The sequence below is a fragment of the Grus americana genome, chromosome 10 (genome assembly GCF_028858705.1).
Source record: "Grus americana isolate bGruAme1 chromosome 10, bGruAme1.mat, whole genome shotgun sequence".
NCBI lineage: Eukaryota > Metazoa > Chordata > Aves > Gruiformes > Gruidae > Grus > Grus americana.
The window spans coordinates 14102516-14125959 of NC_072861.1; the positions used below are offsets into that span (position 1 = coordinate 14102516).

General features: G+C 36.2%; 1 protein-coding gene across 1 annotated transcript in view; it reads left to right on the forward strand.

The window, feature by feature from the left end:
- Nucleotides 1-23444, forward strand: part of EFL1 (elongation factor like GTPase 1) — a 77335-nt gene that overhangs the window by 29440 nt on the left and 24451 nt on the right. The window contains exons 16-17 of the mRNA XM_054837234.1: nucleotides 20538-20669; nucleotides 23151-23298. Coding sequence (XP_054693209.1) covers nucleotides 20538-20669; nucleotides 23151-23298 — 280 coding nt within the window. The remainder of the gene's footprint in view (nucleotides 1-20537; nucleotides 20670-23150; nucleotides 23299-23444) is intronic.

Consider the following 23444-nt stretch of genomic DNA (forward strand, 5'->3'; position numbering starts at 1 on the left):
ATTTAAAAAAAATAAAAAATAAAATAGCCAGCTTGAAGTGATTCCAGCTGCATGGGCTGTCTCATCTCAGCATACTATGATCATTTGAACACTGGAGGGCAGCCTTTCTCAAGAATGTTACTGAAATTAGCCAAAAATAGTGAATGAAACAAAGAAAACTCAAACCTTTGTCTTCAGTTTTTGAATAATTACAATTTTTATTGCTTACTGGAATCTTGCCACCCCAATAAAATAACCTTGCATTTTTAAGTAGTTTATAGTAATCCAGCGCTGCTCAGGAAACAGTATATAGTTGAATGGATTTTGTTATTGAATGACATTTTATCTCTGTGAACTGTTGAGTTTATGTGACATCATTGTATCTACATTAATTTCCTACCCAATCAATGTTTTACAATTAGTTAAATTGTTGAAAAAAATAAATATGTTCAAGTTATTTCTTTGAGCTAAGGACATGATAGTTAATGTGCTGTTTGGCCTCTTTCAGTGCTGGAAACTGAAACCATTTTCTTAACTCTGTTTTTGCTGTAGTGGACTTGATCCCTTTGCAATTACTGCTCTTTGCTGTGTGTGGTTCCAACAAGCAGGCTGAGTAATTTCTGTTGCTTATTGGGCAATGTAACATAACATGTTGTACAGCTAATGAACTGGTATCAAATGAAATTAGAACCATATTTTGCTGATGATCTGATAAGTTTCCTTTATGCTGTTTGCCTTACTATTTCTGCTGGGGTTTTTTTGTGATTCCATTTCAGAGGATTTGACTTGACAAAGCTTATTGCAAAAGATGTAAGTGATTCATACCTTGTTTTCAAATCTATATCAACATATCACTGGAGAGGAAAAAATATGACATGTCTTAGGTCAGAGGTATAGCACTGACATGAGTCTTTATTGACCCAGCTAAGGGTTTTGGGGGAAGAATACTTTGAATGGTTAATAGTTTCCTTATAAAACCTTTTTAGGTTGGGTGGGTTTTTGTAATTTATATTCAAGATTTTAAATTGCTTTTTGAGTAGTTACATTTTTCTATTTTTCTGACTGTAGCTTCTTAGGACTATAAAAGGAAATCATAAGTGTAGTAATTCTTTCTGAAGAAAACCACTTTTAAATTCTCTAGTGCTTCTGGAATGTTCTCTGCTCTAATTTTCAGGGGTTTATTATGAGATCTTAAAAATGTGTTTAGTCTTGCACTGGAATACAAGGGGGTTTTTTGTCATATTTTAAAAATTGAGCTATATAAGATTATTTAAGCTAAAGTCATAACACATTTTCTAGCCAAAAATGCCTTTAAGTTTGCTCTTGACCACTGTTGGATTATAATGTCAAAAAATTCAAATAATTAAATTTTTAAGTGAAACATTCTGTATCAATTTTAAAGCAACTTTCAATTATAATCTGTAAAATCTGAGTTTTCATGTAAATGGAATTAGATTTCTAAATAATCTTCTAAATGTGAGGCAACTGCTTCTCTGATTCTTTGGAGTTTGTATGCAGACAGATACTGCTGATGCTTGAGGTTTCCCATATTGTACCAGAAAGAGAACTGCCCAGACTTGTCAGTGTTCGTTGTTGATACTTATATGCCCGTGGGCAGCAGTGGGACTAACAAGAATCAAGACAATTTCATACCATTGCCGCTTGAAGAAACTCACAGCAGAACAGCAGGCACATGCTCTACAACTGCTTAATCGAAAAGATCTAGAAATAGAGTGGAAAGTGGAGTTGAGGTTCAGGCACTCATCTCTGTTTATCACCCCTGTGTTTGCTTCAGAAAGAAGTGATTTTTGGCCTTGGGACTTCAAATTTATTAGATGCCTATTTTTACACTAACATACATTGATCACAATTCAGGGCCGGTGTTGAAGGAGACTGTCTCCTTTTCCTGGTGTGAGGGTGGAGAATTGACTTATGCAGTCATTGCCTCTGGGCAGATGTTCCTCAGCCTTTCAAAAGCTAACTGTTTGTGGGTTTAGGTCCCGGATACTAGCTGGCTTATTTCCAAAATTTCCAAATCTTCTGTGTGAGTACTCACTTGGGTGTGATTTTTCAAGTCTCTTTAAAATGAGAGGATAGGGATTTTCCCCAGTATTTCACAGCTACTTTCTTTAGTCAACATCAATCTATTATTTTTAGTTTCTCCCTCTATGAAACTGAATATGTCTATGTATAAATAAAGGGAGAACAGTTATCTACAGAAATAGCCATATTTATTACTTGGCTAATGAACCTCTTATTTGTTCCAATGCTGAGAACAGGAGTGTTAAAGTAGTTAGTATCACCGATGTAAAATAGTAATAAGAAGTCTTAAAGTGAAGTTTTTGATGATTGGCTGAGCTCACATCCGTATGTTGCGTGTGGGAGTTTTTGCAGCATACTGAGATAAATCACTGATGATTTTGGGAAATTACTTCACATTTTCATTTGAAGAGCCTGAAAACTATACCTTCCCTCAATCTGCTTATAAGAATTACTTGGAGCATGCTTTTGTACTTGGTGTTTTGTTTTGTTTGTTTCTTGTTTGTTTGGTTTTTTTAAACCAGTATCGTCTTTAAAACTAGAATGTCAATATTGTTTAATAGGTGGCAGTTTATAGTATAGCTGTGTGCTCTATCCTTTCTTACAATGTGATTCTAATGCGAACCATCTAACTTGCCTTAATTGGTTGAAAATCTCTGAAGAGACTTTAGTATCCATTACTAAATGAGGTTCTATGAGAGATGAACCAAAGTGACTTCAGTTTTGTACTCAAAGTTGTCAGAATTCCATTTCTAAGAATATCCTGCCTGTTAGTGTCACTGTGAAATATTGGATGAAGAAGTGGGAAACATTAGTTCAGGGATGAACTTGGACACTAGGGCACTAGAGTAAATGACTGAAAGATTCAGCAAGCATGCCTAATTTGAGGAATTGGTGTTTAAGTTTATTTTTCACCAGAGGTGTCAATTACCTGATTTACCAAGAATCTGTATTTAGACTATAGTATTGAACCTTTTATCCCTCTGTACAAAGTGGTATTAGGCTTGTTTTCCTACTTCTGAATTAAACACACTGGATAATGCCCTCTGCAGAAGTAGTTTGCTGTAAAACTCAGAATTTCAGAAAGCTATTTTAAAGGAACATTTCCTTTGTTTAATGTGGCCGTGGGTTTTCTAAAATTCAAACTGAGAACATGCAGTGTCATTTCAGGAATAGGTACAAAATAATCACTTTAACCGCAAATGAGTTTGAAAATATATGCCTTATTACATGTAAATTCATGTATAGTAATTCAGACATAATAGAGGCACCATAAATCAAATCTGTGTACAATTACCAATGCAGGAAAGAAGTTTTATTCCTAAAGGATTTTAAATTTTGCAATGTTATTTATGGAAAATACACCTCTCATGTTACTGTGATGGTGTACTTCAGTCAGATAGTGACGTGTTTGAAAAGAAGCGTGTACTCTTCATCAGCTGTCTATTCCTTTAGCTGTTCTGGTCAGATAAAGTTCAATTTCTATCAGATGCATGAAGCTTTTCAGCTTCATGGCAAAGGTAGTCAATTTGTGTACTAAAAGGTAGTTGTAAAATTTGGATGTTTGTCATAGCATCAAGTCATTGTATACTTTGGGGCAGATAACGAAAATATAGGTGGAATACTGTCTCATAGGTATCGTTTAGGCTAGACTTTTACTTAGATGTGGAATTGTACAGACATTGAAGGATGTAAACCTTAGATTAAATAGTGAAATTATCAGTTTAGATAATCTTTGTTTTCTGTATCTTAGAGATATATTTTAGATGTATGTGCATCTCTGTTCCTAACATAGCTTCTCTTTTGCTCGGCCTCATATACAGTGCTGCTGCTTTATCCTTTTGCAGTGTCAGTAAGGACAATGTGCTTTTCCCAACATGCCCTTAAATAACACAAACTACTCATTTAGATAAGCGTATTAGTGGTACAAAATATTTTCGCTTCTGATGTTTATCAGTGTGATATATAACATGTGTAACTTGGAGGGGGAGTGGAGAAGAAAAGGATCTAGAAATTATTGTCTCAAAATGTTATCCTCTCTGTGCCCTGTAGGAGGCAGTGAATGAGTGGTGGATAAAAGTTTTTCTAGGCAGGGTAGGTTTTGTAGGTTAAATCTAGTTTGTCACTATTTTTGCATAGTTCTCGACTTTGGAGTAATTTCTCTTAAATCTTACCTTTTTCAGCTTTAGTACATCAGGAAGTTGTTCTCTGTATATGTGGTTTTTAGCAATAGAAAATTTATAATTCTCTTGAATTTGTAATGTACTCTGTTTCTGTAGAATGTCTTTTCCAAGGTTACACAAAACTGAAACTCCTTTACATGGCTTTGATTGAATAAGGCTTTTTCCCATCTTTATCCTTTAAACAAGTATCCTGTGAACAAAACAGTTCTGAAGAAAAAAAATTGTGGTTTTCTTTGTTTTTCACTGAGTTTCAGTTTCTCATGACATATGCACAACTATCTGATAAGGATTATATTTTAAATTGAATATCAAATGATCTCAGTCTTCAGAGCATCTGAATTATGATGATGATTCCTTGACAAATTAGGGTAGTTAGAGTTGTCATGTAGTTTTCCGTATGTTTCTTTACTAGAAATGTAGATAGGAACCAGGTAACTTGTTTTATCCTTTAAACTGTTTTCTTATTCACATTTAATATGAAGCCAGAGGGCACTATTTTTCATACAGTGCAAAAATGTGTAGTTATTTCAATTTTGGGTAAAGGTCTCACATGGATCCACAGTACTGTCAGTGTAGTGAAAACTTTGGATTATGGTTTTTAATGTGCATTTCTTCATGCAGAAAATCTACAAATGTTTTGCCTTGAAATGAAATTAACCTCACAGAGTATTCTGAAAGCCAAAAATCTGCAATCAGTGTGGTGCCTACTTATTAGCTCCACTCAGAAATAATGTACTGGTTTCAGAGGCAGTGTAGTGTTAAGTCACTGTCATGAAAACATCTTGTTTAGCTTCCTTTTTTTCTTTGATACTTCCTCTGTCCTGAGAAAAGCTACTGTAGTTTTATGTGAAAAAGAGATGGGAAAACTCTCCTCTCTGAATGTTTCTTTAATTTTCATGGCTACACTAATTGCCTTCTGCACAGAGTAATAGCCAGGCAGTAGAAATTAGGCTGGACCTCCCTCAGCTCTTGGAGTGTTTACATGGCTCTGAAATCTACCCTTTTTTCCCTAAGCTCCCCACCCCAAATCTTAGTGTTAACCTCATGTTTTCTCTTTGGATTCCACTTTTCTCTCTGCTTTTCCATCTGTTACTCTTTCTACCTCAGCTTTTGTTTTGATTACCTTAGCTATCCCATGTCAATAAAGAAAGACTACATGAGAATATTTTAGTTAACCACAACCTAAGAAAATGCAAAAGCTCTTCTCCTAACTGGCATTGTTTATGCAATATAAACCTCTAATCCATGAGGGCAATTTATTTGAATGTGTTTTAAATTCCTGCTAGAGTGCTTCCTAATCTTAGCCAGGCCTCCTGTGTAAAGGAGAGAGGAGCAGGATACACGCTTTCACACCCGCACGTGAAGAAGTGTTTGTCTTACTGTGTAATAGACGTAGTGCCTGTAATATACAGCAGTCTCACAATAAATACCATCTGTAGTTGTGAAATGCCTCTACTTCTACATTTGAACTAGCCACAAAAGCCTGTTATTACTTTGTATATTTCTCTTTTGCTTCCATTGCCTGTTGCTACCAACATTTCTTCAAGGAGTTCAGAAAAAGCAGGGAGGGGGTTGCAGTGAGTGCATGGGAGCCTGAGTGAGAAAGACCAGTTTGGAATGAATTCTGCACAGAACCCCACCGAACATGAACACGGTTGCATTGAATTGAAATCCTGTGTAACAAATGGGAAGGTTATGAAGTCACGAGATTGTTAATAAAGGCTATGTTTTAGTGAGTTATTTTCTAAATATTTTCCCAAGATTTTGACGTTGTTTCGTGCTTCACATTAAATTGCAAAAGTGTTGTGAGGGTTGTTTGGCCTGTATCAGGGTGTGAGTCATAGAGTTGGCTTTGTCTGGCTGGTGAACTGTGGGGGGGAGTTAAGGCAGAGCTATATTTAGGAGTATCAACTGATGTCAAACTGTGGAGCACTGCTAAACAACAGTGTTAAAGGGGCAGCACTGGATAGTTTAGGTCAAGGTTTAGATTGTTTGTAGTGGTTTATCATTTAGTAAATAATTGGAAAAGCTGATATTTACTAGAAATATTTTTCTGTAGAGGTTGCAAGCCAAGCAGTGTAAGTTTCAACTCCATTTGTACTTAACTAGTCATAGCTATTCTAGTTTCATTGTCAAAACTGTATGAATTGAAAATAGCAAGCATAGATAAAACTTACAGTTTCACCTCATAGGTTTCAGAATCTGAATTTGTAAGACTTTGTTATTTATAAAGAATTGTGTAATTTCAGTTATAGTTAGGTAGGGGTAATGTTTTAGGGACTGTTACTGTTGAGTTTTTGTCTTAAGATGCAGCACAGCTGCTGACTTTCATTGATTGTATTTTGAAATTTTGACATTGATACCTGCAACCAAATTTTAGGTATCTTTTTGCATCTAATTAAGACTAAAAGAAATACGGTTCTTTTCTAAGTGAGGTCTGTTATGTATTTAGGCAAAATAAAAAAAAAAAAAAAAAAAGCTAGTGATTTTAGAAGATGAGAGGCTCTATTTTCCAAGGCTGCTCTTCTGTCACAACTGTCATGGACTCTAGCTAGTGGTTTTAGTGGGGTTTTGCATTTGATAACTTTGATTTGTGCAGGCATGTTTTGGTAGATAATTCACCTCATTTGGTAGTGAACACTTTATATTGCTGTCTTTGTTTCTGGGCCAGTCTGTGTGAAGACAGTGAGATCGCAATAGGAAAATTGCAATGAATTTAACGACTCTAGCTGAGACATGAGTGAAAGTTGTGGGTTGTTGTTTTTTTCTTACAGAATGGAGAGATTTCTGTCATCCTAATGAATTTGAAGAGGGCAGATTTTTCAAAGGCATTTGGTGTTGGTTTAAGCATGCTATTATTGACTTGATTGTAGGCAGACCTGAGCCAAGGCCACGTACTGGTGGGGAAATAGAAAAACCACACTCGGAATGTATAAATTACACAGTTGTTTAAGTTAATGTACAGGGAGTAAGTCAGATTATCTGTTACTGTCATTTTAGGCTTCATTGGCTAAAGTATTGTCATTGCCAGCTCCGACAGAAGTCTGTTTCGGTGACTAGTTGGATTTCTGAAACATAGTATTGAGCAACAAATGTTGATTTAAATACTTCATGTTTTCCAAGCGTCATATGGTAAGGTTTGTACAAATCACGATTTGTGCAATATTGAAGTATTGGGTCAACCATTGTGAGTTGCATGACTGTGAACTCGTTAATCTAAATGAAAATGCAAACTTGCTAGTTCTTGTTACATCAGTTACTGCACTTACACATCAGCAAAGACATTCAAACCGATTCCCCCCTCTTTAGTCTGCTGGAACTGTTGAGGGACGAGGAAGTTGAAAGCACATGTGATGAATCCTAAAGACAGCCTACATGGTTCATTGATGCAAAGAGCTGTGTATTGAGAAGCTTTCAAAATGGGACCTAAAATGTATCGAATACTGATGGCTACATTTTTTCAGAGCTTTTACACAAAACACTGATTGTTTTGTGACATGTTCAAAAAACAAGTTCTCTGAGCAGTGGTACTAACAAAGCCTGGATTCCTGTGGACTGGTGTCCTTAAAATCCTTGGCTTCCCTCTAAGCTACGCCTATCCCGCAGTTGTGCGTGTCCCAGTTGGCCAGCCAGGATGCGTGTGCTGGTCACCAGGCAGCCGCTTCCAAGCGGGATATGTAATGATTGTGTTTTGCCTGCCCTTTTTTCAGTGAGCTCACCAATTTTGGTCTCCCTTCAGTACTTAGCCATTGATTTTACATAAGTTGCGGAAACTTAATTATATCTGAACCCTCTCCTCCCTCTCACTGGTAAACTTAGTGGAAGTTGACAACATGTTTAAAAGTTGTTGAGGGGAGACTGTGTGATTAGAGGAGTTGTGTTTACTTTCGAAATGAGACTAAAAACACACTCCATTTTTAAGAGGATCTTTTTGTGCACATATTCCCATCAGGAAGTATGACATGTCTTGGAAACATCGCTTCTTAACCAAAAAAAGTCATTTAAGTAATCAGCCATTTTTAGCAGAAATGCTTTTCATTTTTAATAGAAGGTGGTTCATCTACCCAGAACTCTTCCAAAGCATTTAAAGCTGTTATCTAGCAGTGGCAAATGGCCATGTTTCTTTTGTTCGGAAAGGCAGCTGACATTCTGTGTTGTAAGGTTTTGCTTTGTCTTGAAGCAGCAGGCGAGTCCCTGCTGTTGCTTCTGGGTGATACATGATACCACATATGTGGACTCTTCTGCTTAGTCAGCAAAATGTTCGCCAGACTGGTCTAGTTTCTGAGGGGGTAGCGGTGGGGCATGGAGACAAATTAACTTGTTTCAGGACCATGAGGTGTTAGCTCCACTGTCTATATGGATGAGAGGGGAAAAAAGGTGTCTCAACTAGTTTTATTATATGCTGATTGTTAAACCTATATTTCTGGTTGGCTTCATCGTGCCATAGGAGTTTCACTGTGATTAATATGTTGATTAGCTTTTTCTTGACAGCATGTCAGAAACAGTGTCTCTTAGAAATGTATTAATGCTTCCTTAGTTGAGGGAGTAAAAATTGGGTGAGAAGGGAAATTGCCTTTTTGTTAGGTTAGTTTTACTCTGTTTATCTAGTATTCTGAATTGTCTCACCCAGAGTCTGACAAATGCTACTGCTGCTGCTGGGCAGCATGAACTGGGGGCAGGATTCCTTTTTGATAGCAGCTGGCTGTTAGATCATCCTAGCTGCGTTTGAGATGGTGTTCTTAGACTACCTTTTGGAGTGGGGTCTCTTTTCCTTTCATCCTCTAATGCAAATGAAGCACTCGGTGACTGGTGTTATTACTGCTGAAAAGGAAATTAAATACTAAGGGTTTTCCAGAACTGGAGATACTAAAGCTCCAAGCTCCCTTCCTGGTATCTTTTTCAGTATAAGACTTATGCCTGTTTTTAACAGATGAAGAGAGCAATGTTGGGGATGTTATCGTTGCATGTAGACTGATGGGATGTAAATAAAATTAAATTGTATTAGTCACTTTTTTGCAAGGGGGCATTAAAAATCAAGATTAGTTCCATTTAATTTCTTTTGCTCCATTTTGAAATAGAGGAATGTTTTAATGACCAATTCAATTATGTGTCTTCTGTACTAGTCTTAAGAATTCTCATATCTTAGGAATGATCTGTATATTTTTTCCCATTTTCTTTTTGACTTAGAGCTAATAGAAGTTAATATTTTGCAATATTTTAGCAAGTCAAAGTTATATGGACTATGAATTTCAGTACTAACTCTTAATGATACATTAACTGAAGTAATCAGAAATTAGAGGGGAAATGTCAGTCTTTTTTCCTTTGGGGAAAAAAGTTTGGGGAGATAAGGAGTAGTAGTCTTATGTTTTTGGGGGGTTTTTTAGTGTTTTAAATAGACATGATTTTGGTATGCTTAGTTTACACAGATACAGACTGCCAGAAATGCTTAATGTGAAGTTGACTTGTAAAATTCATGATTTAAATATAGCTTTATTTTGTGGAAAAATAAGATTTTTTTTTTTTTTTATTGCTGTGACAAAACTGTATGTTAACCAGAATAATGAAGGGCTAGCAGAACATTTTCTCCAGAATTTTATTATTTTGGATTTCTTAGGTACTTTTATCGATGATTAATGTGTGTGTGTTGAAATAACTTTCTGGAATTCTTTCTCTACTTTTCACTCAAAATTTGTCACTATTCTAGCTCAATTTTATTTGATGTGTTTTGAGCATATCTCTGCTTTTCAGTCTGAGATCAGTATTAATGGCCCAGTCATAGGTTTTCATGTGGCAGTAATTTTATTTTTTTTTATTTGAATGCATTTTCTGTTTATTTTAGAATTTATTTTACTATTAAATTGGAGCTGCTGATATAAGAAGTGTATTTAAGGCATTCCCTGTTCCCCCTCATGCCATCTGTTTGTACACCCATTATGTCAAATAGTCCCAATTTGAGGCATTGGAAAGGTTCTTTCTTTTGTTAAAATCTTTCTTCTAATTAATTATTCCCCTAAATATTATTGCTTGTAACTCCAAATGAGCTATTTAAAGGTTTCTTTTAGCTTGAAGTCAAATTGTATTTTTTATCTTTCTTGAAAATTATTGCATTTAAAATAAACATCAACTTCTGCATACTGTAGACTGAAATGATCCGTTATTCATTGTACTTTGGAACACTTCAAGCCATATTTCCCAAGGCAACAAAATAAGCAAGCAGAAATCACTTATAGGCAGATGTAAGGGGGACAGCGGGGTTGCCTTTAAAGGAGAGTATTAGGCATTGGGTCAGGTCTTGGAAAATTGAATTTTAATTAGTTACTTGCATGTCTTACAAGTTAACAGGATAAATGGTCAATGACTCAGTAGGGCATTTCCCACAGGATATTGTACACGTTTGGTAATTAGTATGCTGCTTCTCCTTGTGATGTCTGAAATATCCTAGGAACTGATTAGTCTGTCTTTGCATTTACCTGATGTATTGAATGATAAAGGCCTCATTCTTTTTTTTTAACTGATGAAATGTAAATCAAGTATATTGGGATTCTACAGTTAAACAAATTCTAAAATCAGCACAAGGGTGGACAAAATTTAATGAGCTTTTAAACTAACTACCATTGTCTTTTGTAATTGGCACTTCTAGTAGTAGATTCTAAATTCCCCATGTACCTAGGATATGTAATGCAGAACTTGTAGCAATATGTTCATGTAGCTTTTTCTAGGCAAACATGACAAAACCTCCAAGACTTTTACAGATTAAAATGAATTCCTTGCAAGATCAGTGCCTGAAGGCCTCATTAATTTTAACACCACTTATAATTGATTGTGGGAAGTAACAGATGTTACTTATATATTATAATCTTCAATTTAAGAAAACAGTATATACATGAAGTCTGCCCATTTTCAGGACACACTACTTAAACTGAATAAAGCCTAAAATGGCATTTTTCTCTTAATGGTCAGTTGGTTTTTAGACTATGCTCTAGCTAGTCTGATTTATGAAGAAATCATTTGATGTAATTGATCAATTATCTGAGATTAGTTATTGTGCTCTTTTGTGGGAAGCATTTGGACAAGAAATTAGAAGAATTCAGTTTGCTATTGTGCTCAAAACCCTAATGAACTTTAGATTTTCACTCACGTGCATCTTGCCTCAAGTACTCATAAAAATGTTAAAATATTGTGTGGGGTTTTTCATGGATAAGATTTACTATCAATTTATGGCTATGTATAAAACAGCTTTATGAAGATTCAGTAGCCCCATCTTTTTCTGTCTTCTACAAGGCAGATGTCAACATTATAGCTGAAGTCTTGGAGAGTTTCAATACAGGAATTACAAATGAAAGAACTTTTTTATTAAATACTTTTCTCATTGAACCAGTAGAAATCATAAGTAGATGACTAGCATGTGTTTATCTGTGGGACAAAGTAGAAGGGCTTCTTAGAAATATCGAGACCTACACCTGTGAGACATTTCTCATTTCCAAAAAGTACATATTCTCTTTAGAGAGCATAGTTAATGCTATGTTGTCTAGAAGGCTTTCTTTTTCCTTTAAGAGGATTGCTGGGCAAATTTTTTTCCCTTGCATAGGATGTTCCATTTGAATTCAGCTGATCTGTTTTCCAGTACAATATGCAATTTCACGAATTTATTTACAAAAGCATATTGACTACTACTAATAAAAAAACCCAACAAATCAGCATTTCAGAAAACTTTTAGTTTATCAAAGTCAATATGTTGAAACAACAATTTCTAAATTCGATTTTTTTTCGGGGACAAAAACCATGCTGAACTGCCTCTGAAGTTCTGGTAGTCATTTAAAAAAAAATAAGTAAATTCAGCTGCGTTGCTGTCGGGTCAAATTAAAATCATTTATTCAAAGTAATTATAAGTCTAAAAGTTGGTTGGTGTTTCAGAAACCCTTGAATAGTTTTGTATGGTGCTAAATGCTTTCCACATGTTATAATGGAAGTATTAATATGATGTACAGGCTAACTGAAGTGACTTTCAGTGTCTATGTGGTCACATTGTACAAAGATCTGTCCACATATTTACTGTTGTTCGGTATCGCTGCTTAGAAGTGGTGTCAAGTTGAGCTGGTGTGTGGAAAGGAATTAGAATGTGTGGGCTCAGGCAAAATTTATCACATGTATACTGCTGAGTAGAACTACTAACATTTTTATAGAACCACAAAAGGTACCGTTTAGTGCCTTTATCAAGAATACTTTACAGTTAAAAGGTTGAAGTAACTTAAGTTGGAGTAAGGATATTTTTTCTACTTTTTTTTTTTGTGAAGCTATGAGTGCATTGATTTCATAATACGTAAAGAGGAGTGGGGGTGGGTTACAGATCTAAGCAGGAACTTTCTTTCTAAGTTTCTGTGCTATAATTAAGTTTAACCATAAATATATAAAAATCAGGATCATTTACTTTAGTTTTGAGCTCCAAAACTTAGTATGGCATGACAAATGAAATAATTTTGTAGCATAAGAAAAACATCATTATTAGAAATACTTTCATCTTCTATATTTATTTGCCTCATTAAGCAACTTAAGGAAATCAATATTTCATTTTGACTACACCTATTTGTAAACCAAGAAGTCAGATTTGGAATGTTAACTGATTTTGGTTTAATTCTGTTTACTTTAAGGTAAATTTGTATTTTAGCAAGCAAATTCCTGACTCAGCTTTGGTGTCTGCTTTTTTCACAAAGACTGGGTGCAGGTAGATCCTTGTCCATTCACTTGATTATTTTAAAGATGTTACCATTTAAGGAAAAGGTTTTTTAATAGTTTGCTTGAACTTGTTTTTAGTCTGGTCTGAGAAAAGTATAAGAGAGTTCATAATTACAATTTCAACTCAATCAACGGTTAGGAGACATATGTTATCATGCAGTCTAAAGACTTAATCAAATATATTGGGGTTTTTTTCCGAAGAATCTCAGCAGACGATAAATGATGCTTGTTTATCCATTATATATGTTTCCAATCCTCTTCAAAACTATAACCTTGCAATAGGAGATTTTAGTGGAACATGGTATTAGATCATATTATTGCTTTCCTTGCAGTTCTTCTAAAAGCAGACAACTAAGTTCTTTGAACTGCTTGTCTTTTTCCTAAAAGAACTCAATGCACTTTTTCATCTTTTACTACTCGATGATTCAGTAGTAAAGTATTGAGGTGCTTCTACCTGGACTTGTGCAAGGCATTTGACACTGTACCGCATGACATCCTTGTCTCTAAATTGGAGAGACATGGATTGGATGGATGGTCACACTCAAAAGAGTTGTGGTCAACGGCTCAATGTCCAAGTGGAGACCAGTTATGAGTGGCGTTCCTCAGGGGTCGGTACTGGGACTGGCACTGTTCAACATCTTTGTCAGCAACATGGGCAGTGGAATCGAGTGCATCCACAGCAAGTTTGCCAATGACACCAAGCTGTGTGGTGTGGTCGACACGCTGGAGGGAAGGGATGCCATCCAGAGGGACCTTGACAGGCTGGAGAGGTGGGCCCGTGCGAACCACATGAAGTTCAACAAGGCCAAGTGCAAGGTCCTGCATGTGGGTCGGCACAATCCCAAGCACGACTATAGGCTGGGCGAGGAATGGATGAAGGCGGCCCTGAGGAGAAGGACTTGGGGGTATCGATTGATGAGAAGCTCAACATGAGCCGGCAGTGTGCGCTTGTAGCCCAGAGTGTCAACCATGTCCTGGGCTGCATCAAAAGAAGTATGTGACCAGCAGGTTGAGGGAGGTGATCCTGCCCCTCTATTCTGCTCTTGTGAGACCCCCCCTGGAGTACTACGTCCAGCTCTGAGGGCCCCAGTACAGGAGAGACATGGAGCTGTTGGAGAGAGTCCAGAGGAGGGCCACGAAGCTGATCAGAGGGCTGGAGCATCTCTCCTATGAGGACAGGCTGAGAGAGCTGGGATTGTTCAGTCTGGAGAAAAGACGACTCCGGGGAGATCTAATTGCGGCTTACCAGTTTCTGAAGGGGGCCTACAGGAAAGCTGGTGAGGGACTGTTTATCAGGGAGTGTAGTGACAGGACAAGGGGTAATGGGTTTAAGCTGAAGGAGGGTCGATTTAGATTAGATGTTAGAAAGCAATTCTTTACTGTGAGGGTGGTGAGGCACTGGAACAGGTTGCCCAGAGAGGTTGTGGAGGCCCCATCCCTGGAAGTGTTTAAGACCAGGCTGGATGAGGCTTTGGGCAACCTGGTCTAGTGGAGGGTGTCCCTGCCCGCAGCAGGGGGGTTGGAACTAGATGATCTCTGAGGTCCCTTCCAACCCAAACCATTCTATGATTCTTGTGTCACAAGTCGCTTATTGCATTTAATGTCTTATCGCATGATTGTGTCCCTTGGAGAGAGGGAATTTTGTTATACCCTTATCAATAATACAGCTGAGTTTATTCTCATCTGATCAGAAAGTTATGCTCAATTTGTCCTCAGACTGCTGTGGACCTAGAAGTAAGGTTTTACTGTACAACTTAACACCTTTGTACTGAGGAACTGAATTTGTGTTTCTGCTTGTTAATCTTCAGCACATATTCAGGTAGAACTTGTTTCTTTGAAACTCATGAAGAAACCAAGACAGAGGCTTCTACAGTCTATTGGACACTGGTGATTTTTAGAGATTCGGCTCAAAAAAACCCCACATTGGGAAGGAGGAAATGAAAAACAAAAGAAAGCGTTGAATTAACTTTTTCTGCAAAATGATTGGAAAGTACTGAGAACAGCTGAAATCATGCACATACTTCACAATATTCTGTTTTCCATACAAGCAATATCACTTGCCTCAGAAGCAAGTAAGAACAATTGAGGGGAAGTGCACAATTACAGATGAGAAGAGGAAGCTCACCGGCAATCTGTGCTAACATGTGGTCTGTATTATGGAAAAAAGTTGATGAAATCTCAACTAGAATGTGGTCTCTGTCTTGATTTACATTCCCTTCCTTTCCAGAAACAGTTTCTAATATAGAAAGGTCAAGTTCTGCCCTCAGATATCTCTGTGCAGTGCCCATGAGACTCAAGAGAAACATGCTTAAAATCTGAGGTGATAAATGTATAATACAAGGTATTCTTAAGCCATAGGAGCTGCTTGTCCAAAGTCCCTACAGTTACCATCATTTAATCCCAGTAATTTGTAAAACGTTTTAACATTCCTCAACTATAAAAGGCATACTATTGTAACCAAGTTTAATCCTACCAAAAGCCAGTTTCTCATTGCAAAATCCCTTCACTTTTTTTTTTATTCTTTTTTTAATATTAGGGATAGTAATGGAAGGATGAAGTCTGACACTTAAAGTGTACGTGGAAACAGTGAACCAATATTAGTCACCCTAATAGGCAACAGTGCGCTAATGGTATAATCTTTTCTAGGCTTATGCTAGGTACAAAAGTTTGCATCACACCTCCTTTTACATGAAAGAGCTTGCATGATCTTTCTTCACTGATACATAGTGCAGTGCATGGCGCATTTAAACCAGGAGGCTTTGCGTATTGTAAAGTCTTAATCTTTCTAAACAAACAACATCGATAAGAAATGATATATTTCAGTGGAGACAGACCCTCACTGGGAAGATTAATGTTAGCTTTTTGCTTTAGTTAGTTCCTTACAATGTTAGTCTAAAGGTTGATATGTCTCCATTCCAAAGCAGCCAAGGATTCTTAAGTGCTGATATCATCAGTGAAAGAAGATGAAGATCCACTGAACTCATGTGCTGAGGCTAGTAACAATGTGGCAGAAGTTAAAATTTAAACAGCTTTTTTTTTTTTTTATTTTCACACTGCAAACTAAATTATTTCCTTATCTGATGGAAAAAGTTATGCATGGTGGTCGTGTGTGCTTCATTTTTTGCATCTTGAAAGAATATTAAATGCTAAATCTTTCCACATCAAAGAAAACTAATTGCATATATCTTCAAATTGATCTATTATGTGTTCAGATCTTTATAGCTGAATTGAGCTGGAAAAGTACTTTATCTTTAAAGGCTGCAAAATTAGTGTCTAAGGTGTAGTGGTTACCAGCAAGATACAGAACTGAAGAGTAAATGGAGACATGTTTTAAATCTCTTACCCATTTTGAAAATTTCAGTCATGATGTTCTTATCGATTTTTACCATTTAGTTTCTATCATGTGGTAGAAACACTGGTGATACAAGTAGGTTTATACTTGATTTAGTATTCTTATTTTCTAGGGCAAGTAATAGAAAGAACTCGACAAAAGAAGGACCTTTGTAAATCTCACGTGCCTCCATCTGTGTAATAATTCTCCCTGATATACACCATAATTTGGTCTAATTTTAAATGACAACCAAACTTGGAAGGTCTTTCTTAACATTATTTCAAAGGCTTTTAATGAGTTCCTTGTCTGTTAAGAGGAAGTCTTATTTTCAACCTACAGATTGACAATTATTATTGAAATAATAACTTTAATATTTAGAAATATGTTTATTGTTGGTCACTGTGAATGATTTGTCGGAGTAATCTGAATATAGTCTATGTAAAAAGTAAGTGGTTACATTTCTATAAATATGGACAATACTCTTAATATATGCTAGCAACAATCAGTTTGATAAACAATCGTGTAGGATTGGCTTCTTTAGGACAAGAGAGGTGAGATAATTTGTAATCTTTTAAAAATTATATGAAGCATAGAATACCAGGCTGGAAAGGACCTCAAGGATCATCTGGTCCAACCTTTCTTGGCAAAAGCTCGGCCTAGACAAGATGGCCCAGCACCCTGTCCAGCCAAATCTTAAGTGTCCAATGTTGAGGAATCCACCGCTTCCCTGGGGAGATTATTCCAATTGTTCTTATTGTGAAAAATTTTCCTCTTGTGTCCAACTGCAGTCTCCCCAGGAGTAACTTGTACGTAATATTTGAAATCTTGCCTGTTTCTTTTAAAGATGGTATCAAGTTCATAGAACTAATGCTACTCTGTGTGGGTGTTTCCATCTGAGTGTTAAGCTTTGCAAAATTACCTTTCTTTCAGTGAAGTTGTTGGCACATAGTCAGAGCCCTGGAGAGTGGTATTTTTCAGTGCCTGTTATTATTCAAGACCAGTTGAGTTCAAGCACTGTGTTTCTTTATTGACCAGTAGTATGTGGGAATGCTTTTTCAAAACAGAAGTATTATTCTGCAGTAGGAGCAAAGCATTCAGATGACGAATTTCAGAAAAAATAATCTTGTCTCATGCTTAGTATCACATATCATATGGTATCCCTTGGTAGGCTTGACTTTTCAGCATGGGTAGCTCACTTTGCAGTTCTCTACACTGTAATCTCCTTAATCTCAGCAGGACTATGCATGAGAAAAACAGATACTTATAGTAGTAACTGTTTAGTACATATGGCTCTTTGCCTTACGTTATAAAATCTGTAACAGTGATTTGACTCCTGACTGGGAAGAAAAGTCTTTGCTACCAAGTACACTGTTAGAATTAGTGTTACACAGTACATAGTAAAGTATGTGATATTTCTAATAAGGAGTTTTTAATAAATTCTTGTGTCTTTGAAGTTTACACACTCACCTGAATAGTCAGAATTCAGCGTTTTCTTTTGTATAGAAATTACGTAACACACCGCAGGCTAAAAAGAAGCCATTTCCTGATTGAGTTAATACAAATGTTTAAAAATTCCTGTAGACATTTCTAACTCCAGCTTCTCTTAAAAATCAATCAATAAATAAAAGCAATGTACAACAAACTGCCTACTGGAGCACGTGTCTGTGTGACAGACTGCATGCTTTGTAGACTAGGTTGTTCTTTGAGAGGAGACTATTCGAAAATACTTGCAATGCTTTTTAGCGTTTCATTCTTCAAGCTAGCGTAAAATAAAAGAGCAGTAGTTTGTCTCACCTTCCTTGGTTAAGTAGGTTTTTTCTTACCTTTGGTTACTTTCTTTTTGAAAATTACTGTACCACAAAAGGAAATGTGAAGTAAAATGTGTGTGTTATAATGATGTCTTTCTTCAAGGGCTGAACAGGACAAAACCAATCTTAAAATGGGAGGCATATTTATAAGCTTAATTTTGGTGTGGCTTTTCTAAGTCCAAGTAATTAACATATTAATATCTTAAGTAGTATGTGTAAATTTTGGTGGGATGAACAATAAGTAAGTTTAGGATTGATGTATCAGCATAATTAGTAGAATTCTTCCATTCCATGTAATGTGGTACTTTGGAATTAGTTGTGTTATGTCTTCGTCTACTATTATTCAGAAAATACATTAGCAGTTATTTACTCATAGTCATATTGTGCCAAAAAGTGTCTAAGAACCTTTAATCTATGAATTTTTTTTGCCAACGTTCATTACTAAGAATTTGTAAATTAAATAGATTCATCAGGGCTGGACACTGCTCTATGCTAGCTCACACAGTTAAGAAATTAAAATGCTCAGGTTGTAAGCTTAACAGATTTTCATGAAAACTGACAGTTTTTGATTTTTAGTATATCGTTGTTGCCAGACACTAGTATAATTTGTGTACTTTTACCTTCAAACGCAAAAGAGCAGAGAGCTTTAAGTTTTCGTTATGGTCATTAAGAGTACTGTAATGCGTGGCAAGAAAAGAGTGAGTTTATCTGAAGTAAGATTGGTAATTTGATTTCTCTGGTTCACGTTACACTGTGAAAAGAAGCTGTTCACCTCCCACTCTAAATCATTTTCTTTTTACCAGCTGGAGAAGATCAGAATAAAATGGACCCATCCCTTTTCTCAGTCCCTGGTGGTAATGATGATCCAGCATTTGTTTTTCATTCAAACCACATGTTGAATAAGTGAAAAAGAGGAAATACATGCTGGTCATAGGTCAGGTGCAACGCAGAGTTTATACACATTTATTTTCTTTGTAGCATCTGCTATCTTGCATTTAAAGCTGTTGAATGTTGTTCTGCCTCCAGTTATTTTAAGGCAGGTTTTGTTAAATAGTGACATTTTGGGTTTTGGCATATCCTACTGGCCAGACATTCAGCCTACAGAGCTGTAGAAACAGCCTTATTGTGCAGATGATAACTCTGCAGCAGACTGGCTCTTCACAGTTTAAACTCCCTCATGATCTCATAGGGTGGAAGCTTACCCTCTTTGTTTCTGGCCTCAATTAAAGAAGACTAAGCCAAAAAAGAACCTGGAAAAGTTTTAGGGTGGTAATGGGGAGCTGGGTTTAAGAACTTCTCTGCTTATCACCACTTGGACATGAAGGGGAGAAAGAGGAGGAAGGAGCACAAATACACTGCAATCTACAAGTGCAAATTTAATTTTTAAGCAGTAAGGTTTCAGTTTTCTTATAATAAGTTACGCGTGCATTTAATTTGTACTCCATTAGAAGTACTGCAATGCTCACTGCTTACGATTGAAGAAGAATCAGGAAAAGTGACTATGTATCGATATCAGATTTATTTGTTGTCATTATTACTCAAACACTTCTGGTAGTGTTTTTATAGCTCTGACTAAATTATGAATGATGTCCTGTTGGTTAGGAATTTGAAGGCAATAATTTCAAATTGTCTTAAATGTGCCAGCCAGCCAGCCAAGACTAAATATGCATTTACAGCAGCTATTTTGCAGATTTATAGCTAATATTTTTTCTATATTTTTCTTATCACTACAATTTAAGTTCAGTTTTCTCCAACTTGCCAGCATTATAAAATATATTAGGATTAGCATTAACAGCTTACTATGTGAGAAATTAAATTTTACAAGATTCAAGTTGCAGAAAAGGAGAATCCCAAATGGGCATAAAAGGGGAGTGGGAGGGGGTAGGAAGGAGGGAAAAAAAAAAAGCATTCTTCACAATAAGAGTTATTAAGCACTGGATGAGCTTGCCAATAGAGGCTGTACAGTCTTCATCATTAAAGGTTTTTAAAACTTGACTGGACAAGGCCCTGAGCAACTTGATCTGACTTTGAAGTTAGCCCTGCTTTGGGCTGGAGGTTGGACTAGATGACCTTTGGAGGGCTCTTGTAATCTAAATTTTTCTAAATTTAAACCACCAAAAATGTCTGAGCTGTACAAAGGATTGGACGTATTAGAAGGGAAATAAGTCCTCATGTCCTTTGTGTTCTTCAGAGTTATAAACATGCCTTTTTAAAATACAGAGCGAATGCAATGAAACTGTGAGACTGAATATCAAATGTCACACCAGAGACTTGAGTACCCAGATTATGTACAAATATTTTAACAGATACTTTAAATGAACAGTGAGTGATTTTTTTAATCCGATTTTTGTAATTAGAATAATTTTGGCTTTTGTTAACTTGATGTTCACATCTTTAGTCTCATTTAATATGGCAGTGGGTGATTTTCTCTTGTTTTGCTTTACTTTTTCCAATTTCTATTAGGAATAGGAGGCCTGCAAGATTTTGTGCTGAAGTCTGCAACACTGTCAACATCGCCAGCTTGTCCACCATTTACACCTCTCAACTTTGAAGCTACACCGATTGTACGGGTAGCTGTTGAACCAAAACATCCAAGTAAGTTTAAAGGAGAATGGGGATGGTAATGCAAATTCAGTGTGGTAGCAATGCAGCACCCTTAGTGATTTGGCTAGTTTATTATGTATCCACTGAATCAGAGACTGACCCAGTATAAAACAAACATGTATGTTGCCTAGAGGCCATACTTTGTTGTTCTTGTGAACTCTTCTAGCTGGCTAGCTCCTGTCTCGGTAGGTGAGGAGATACAGACCTTGTTGTGCCCTTTGTGGTCAGACTTAGCTGTTCCACAGGTAAGACAGTACGTGATGCTAAAGGTTCACTATTCCTTTACTGTGAAGGTAGGTGTATCTTTGGGTTTTTCACTTCTGCTGGCATTCTTGTAAGCTGCATCATTAAGCTCGTGGTACAGATTTGCAGTACTGCTTCTAATTGATTCTCCCCCAATCAGAGATTAGTATATCTGGGTATATTTGAATTTTAGCCCTGTTTCCATTTGTTGTTGTAGTGTTGTTAGAACCAAGATATCCGCTTTCTTTTCACTTAGAAAATACTCTTAACACTAAGATTCCATGGTTTTTTAGAAAGTGATTGGACAGCAGCTATTTGTCCCGTCCGTTTGAATAACGGATAGTCATATATTGTCCATCCTGCATTTGTTAAATCAGTTTTGAAAGTATTGGAAATTACTGGTTCTACTGAGTGTAGTATTAAGTTGAAAATGTTAAAGAAATGTAATTCTAGAACTACAATTTTTTGAGTAATTTTTTTTTTTCCTTAAGGAAATGAAGCTGTATCATTCTTACACCATTGCTTAGTTTCTTCTCCCTCTGAATCTATGGTTTCATAAATTTGTTAGTGACAGGTAGCTACACGTAGAAAAGTTTCCTGAAAATCAGCTGCTGCTTGTAATAACAGGAAGACAAGCAAAATTTGGCCATTGCAGGCTCAGCTTGAAAGCAGTCAATTGTCCAGTGAGCTGCGTATAGTCTTGCGGTGGCCTAGCACATTGTCACATATGGGTGCCTTGGATTTCCACAGCAAACCTACTTCAAAACTGCATCTGCTTATTTGGAAAAATGACTCAAATAAATACAAATTATTTCCCTGTGTATTTTTTACCAAATTACTGCATGTCTTCACATTCATGTCAAAATCTTCCTGTATGGTTACTATAAGTTTTAAAAGAAAAAAGAATAAATATCTACTCATCCCTCTCAGTGGGCTTAAATGCAGGAGACAAGGTTGAAAGTCTTTGTTCAACTGTGTTGGCCATGTGAACTAACACTGTGTTTTTTCCACTTTTTGTTTATTTTCATGTCTAGTTTTCAAGGGTACTTTTCTATTATACCCTTACAAGCTTAGCATTAAATATACAATATCATACTTCTTTTACTAGTCTCGAAGAGAATGACAAGTTGAATGTCACTCTTCCTTCTGATTATGAATATGCATTCCTAGAAAGCCTGTGGGTATACTTTATGTAACATAAGAAAAAGGAATCATAATTAATTTTTTTAATTGTATTAATTATGAAAGGCTGCTGACATGAGGTGTTTATGCATAGCTTTGATGTAATCTAGCCAAATTTGACTCTGCTGTGGTTGTTCATTTTCCATTGACTTTAAGGCAACTCTTTTTAAACACCTTCATTTTAGGGACAGCTGTGTTATGTTTCACTGAGAAGCTCTCACATTTCTCATTTTTCCCCTTTTCAGGTTGTAATAGCATTAAAGCTTTTCAGTGGCTTCCAGCTAGTTTAAATCCTTCCTGTGCTTCATTCACTCTTATGCCTTCTAATTAATCCATATGGAATCTTTTTTTGCTTTTATTTTAGTAAAGTTAATATGTTATTATTTATGTCTTCGGAGCATTTTCAGCATTAGCAATTTACAGGTTGCTACGCTTAGCCATGAAAGATTGCAAAGAAGTACAGTTACTTACTGAAAGATGACTTTACGCAGTTGTAATATATAAGAAAGGTTACATCTCTTGATAATTTGTGAAAATGAGGAGTGAAATACTGAATTTTTTAATCACTTCATATTGATAACATTGAAGTTTTTTATTGGTGGTGAGCTGTTTATGAGCTGTATCTGTAGTTAATTGTCTACAGGAAGCAATATAACATAATCATAGTCAATAGCTAGCTTGGTATACTAAACCTGTTGTAAAACTATGTAAAACAAAAATGTGCAATCCATTCAAATGTGTACCATGGTTATGATTGTATAATGTGAATTTTATCATCAGTACAGAAATCCTTGGTGACAAATTATGAGTATAGCTTACATCTTCAGTTGCTGCTCTTAAACCATACCACTCTTCATGACTCATAAGCTGAAATTTACCCACAGAAAGACCTCAGAACTTAGCTGAAAGTTTTTGAGTATTCCTAAAAACCGTATTTGTGTTTAGACTTCCATAAAAATGAGTGTTACTCTTTCTCTTTTTAAGTATATACTACTTCATATATTCCTTCTTCAGTATTTCTTTGTTAATACTACCATATTTTGCCAGGTGATATGCCTCAGCTGGTCAGAGGAATGAAGCTTTTAAACCAAGCTGATCCGTGTGTCCAAGTTTTAATCCAGGAGACAGGAGAGCATGTGCTAGTGACAGCAGGAGAAGTTCATCTTCAGCGTTGCTTGGATGACCTAAAAGAAAGGTTAGAGGGGCAAGGGGGAAGAAATATTTTTAGTTCAATAGATGTCTGTTGTTTTTCTTTGTCAGATGCATATCTTTGATTTATATTCTGGTAAAATAGAAGCTTCATCCACCAACAGATTTTACCATTGGATCATAAATACACCT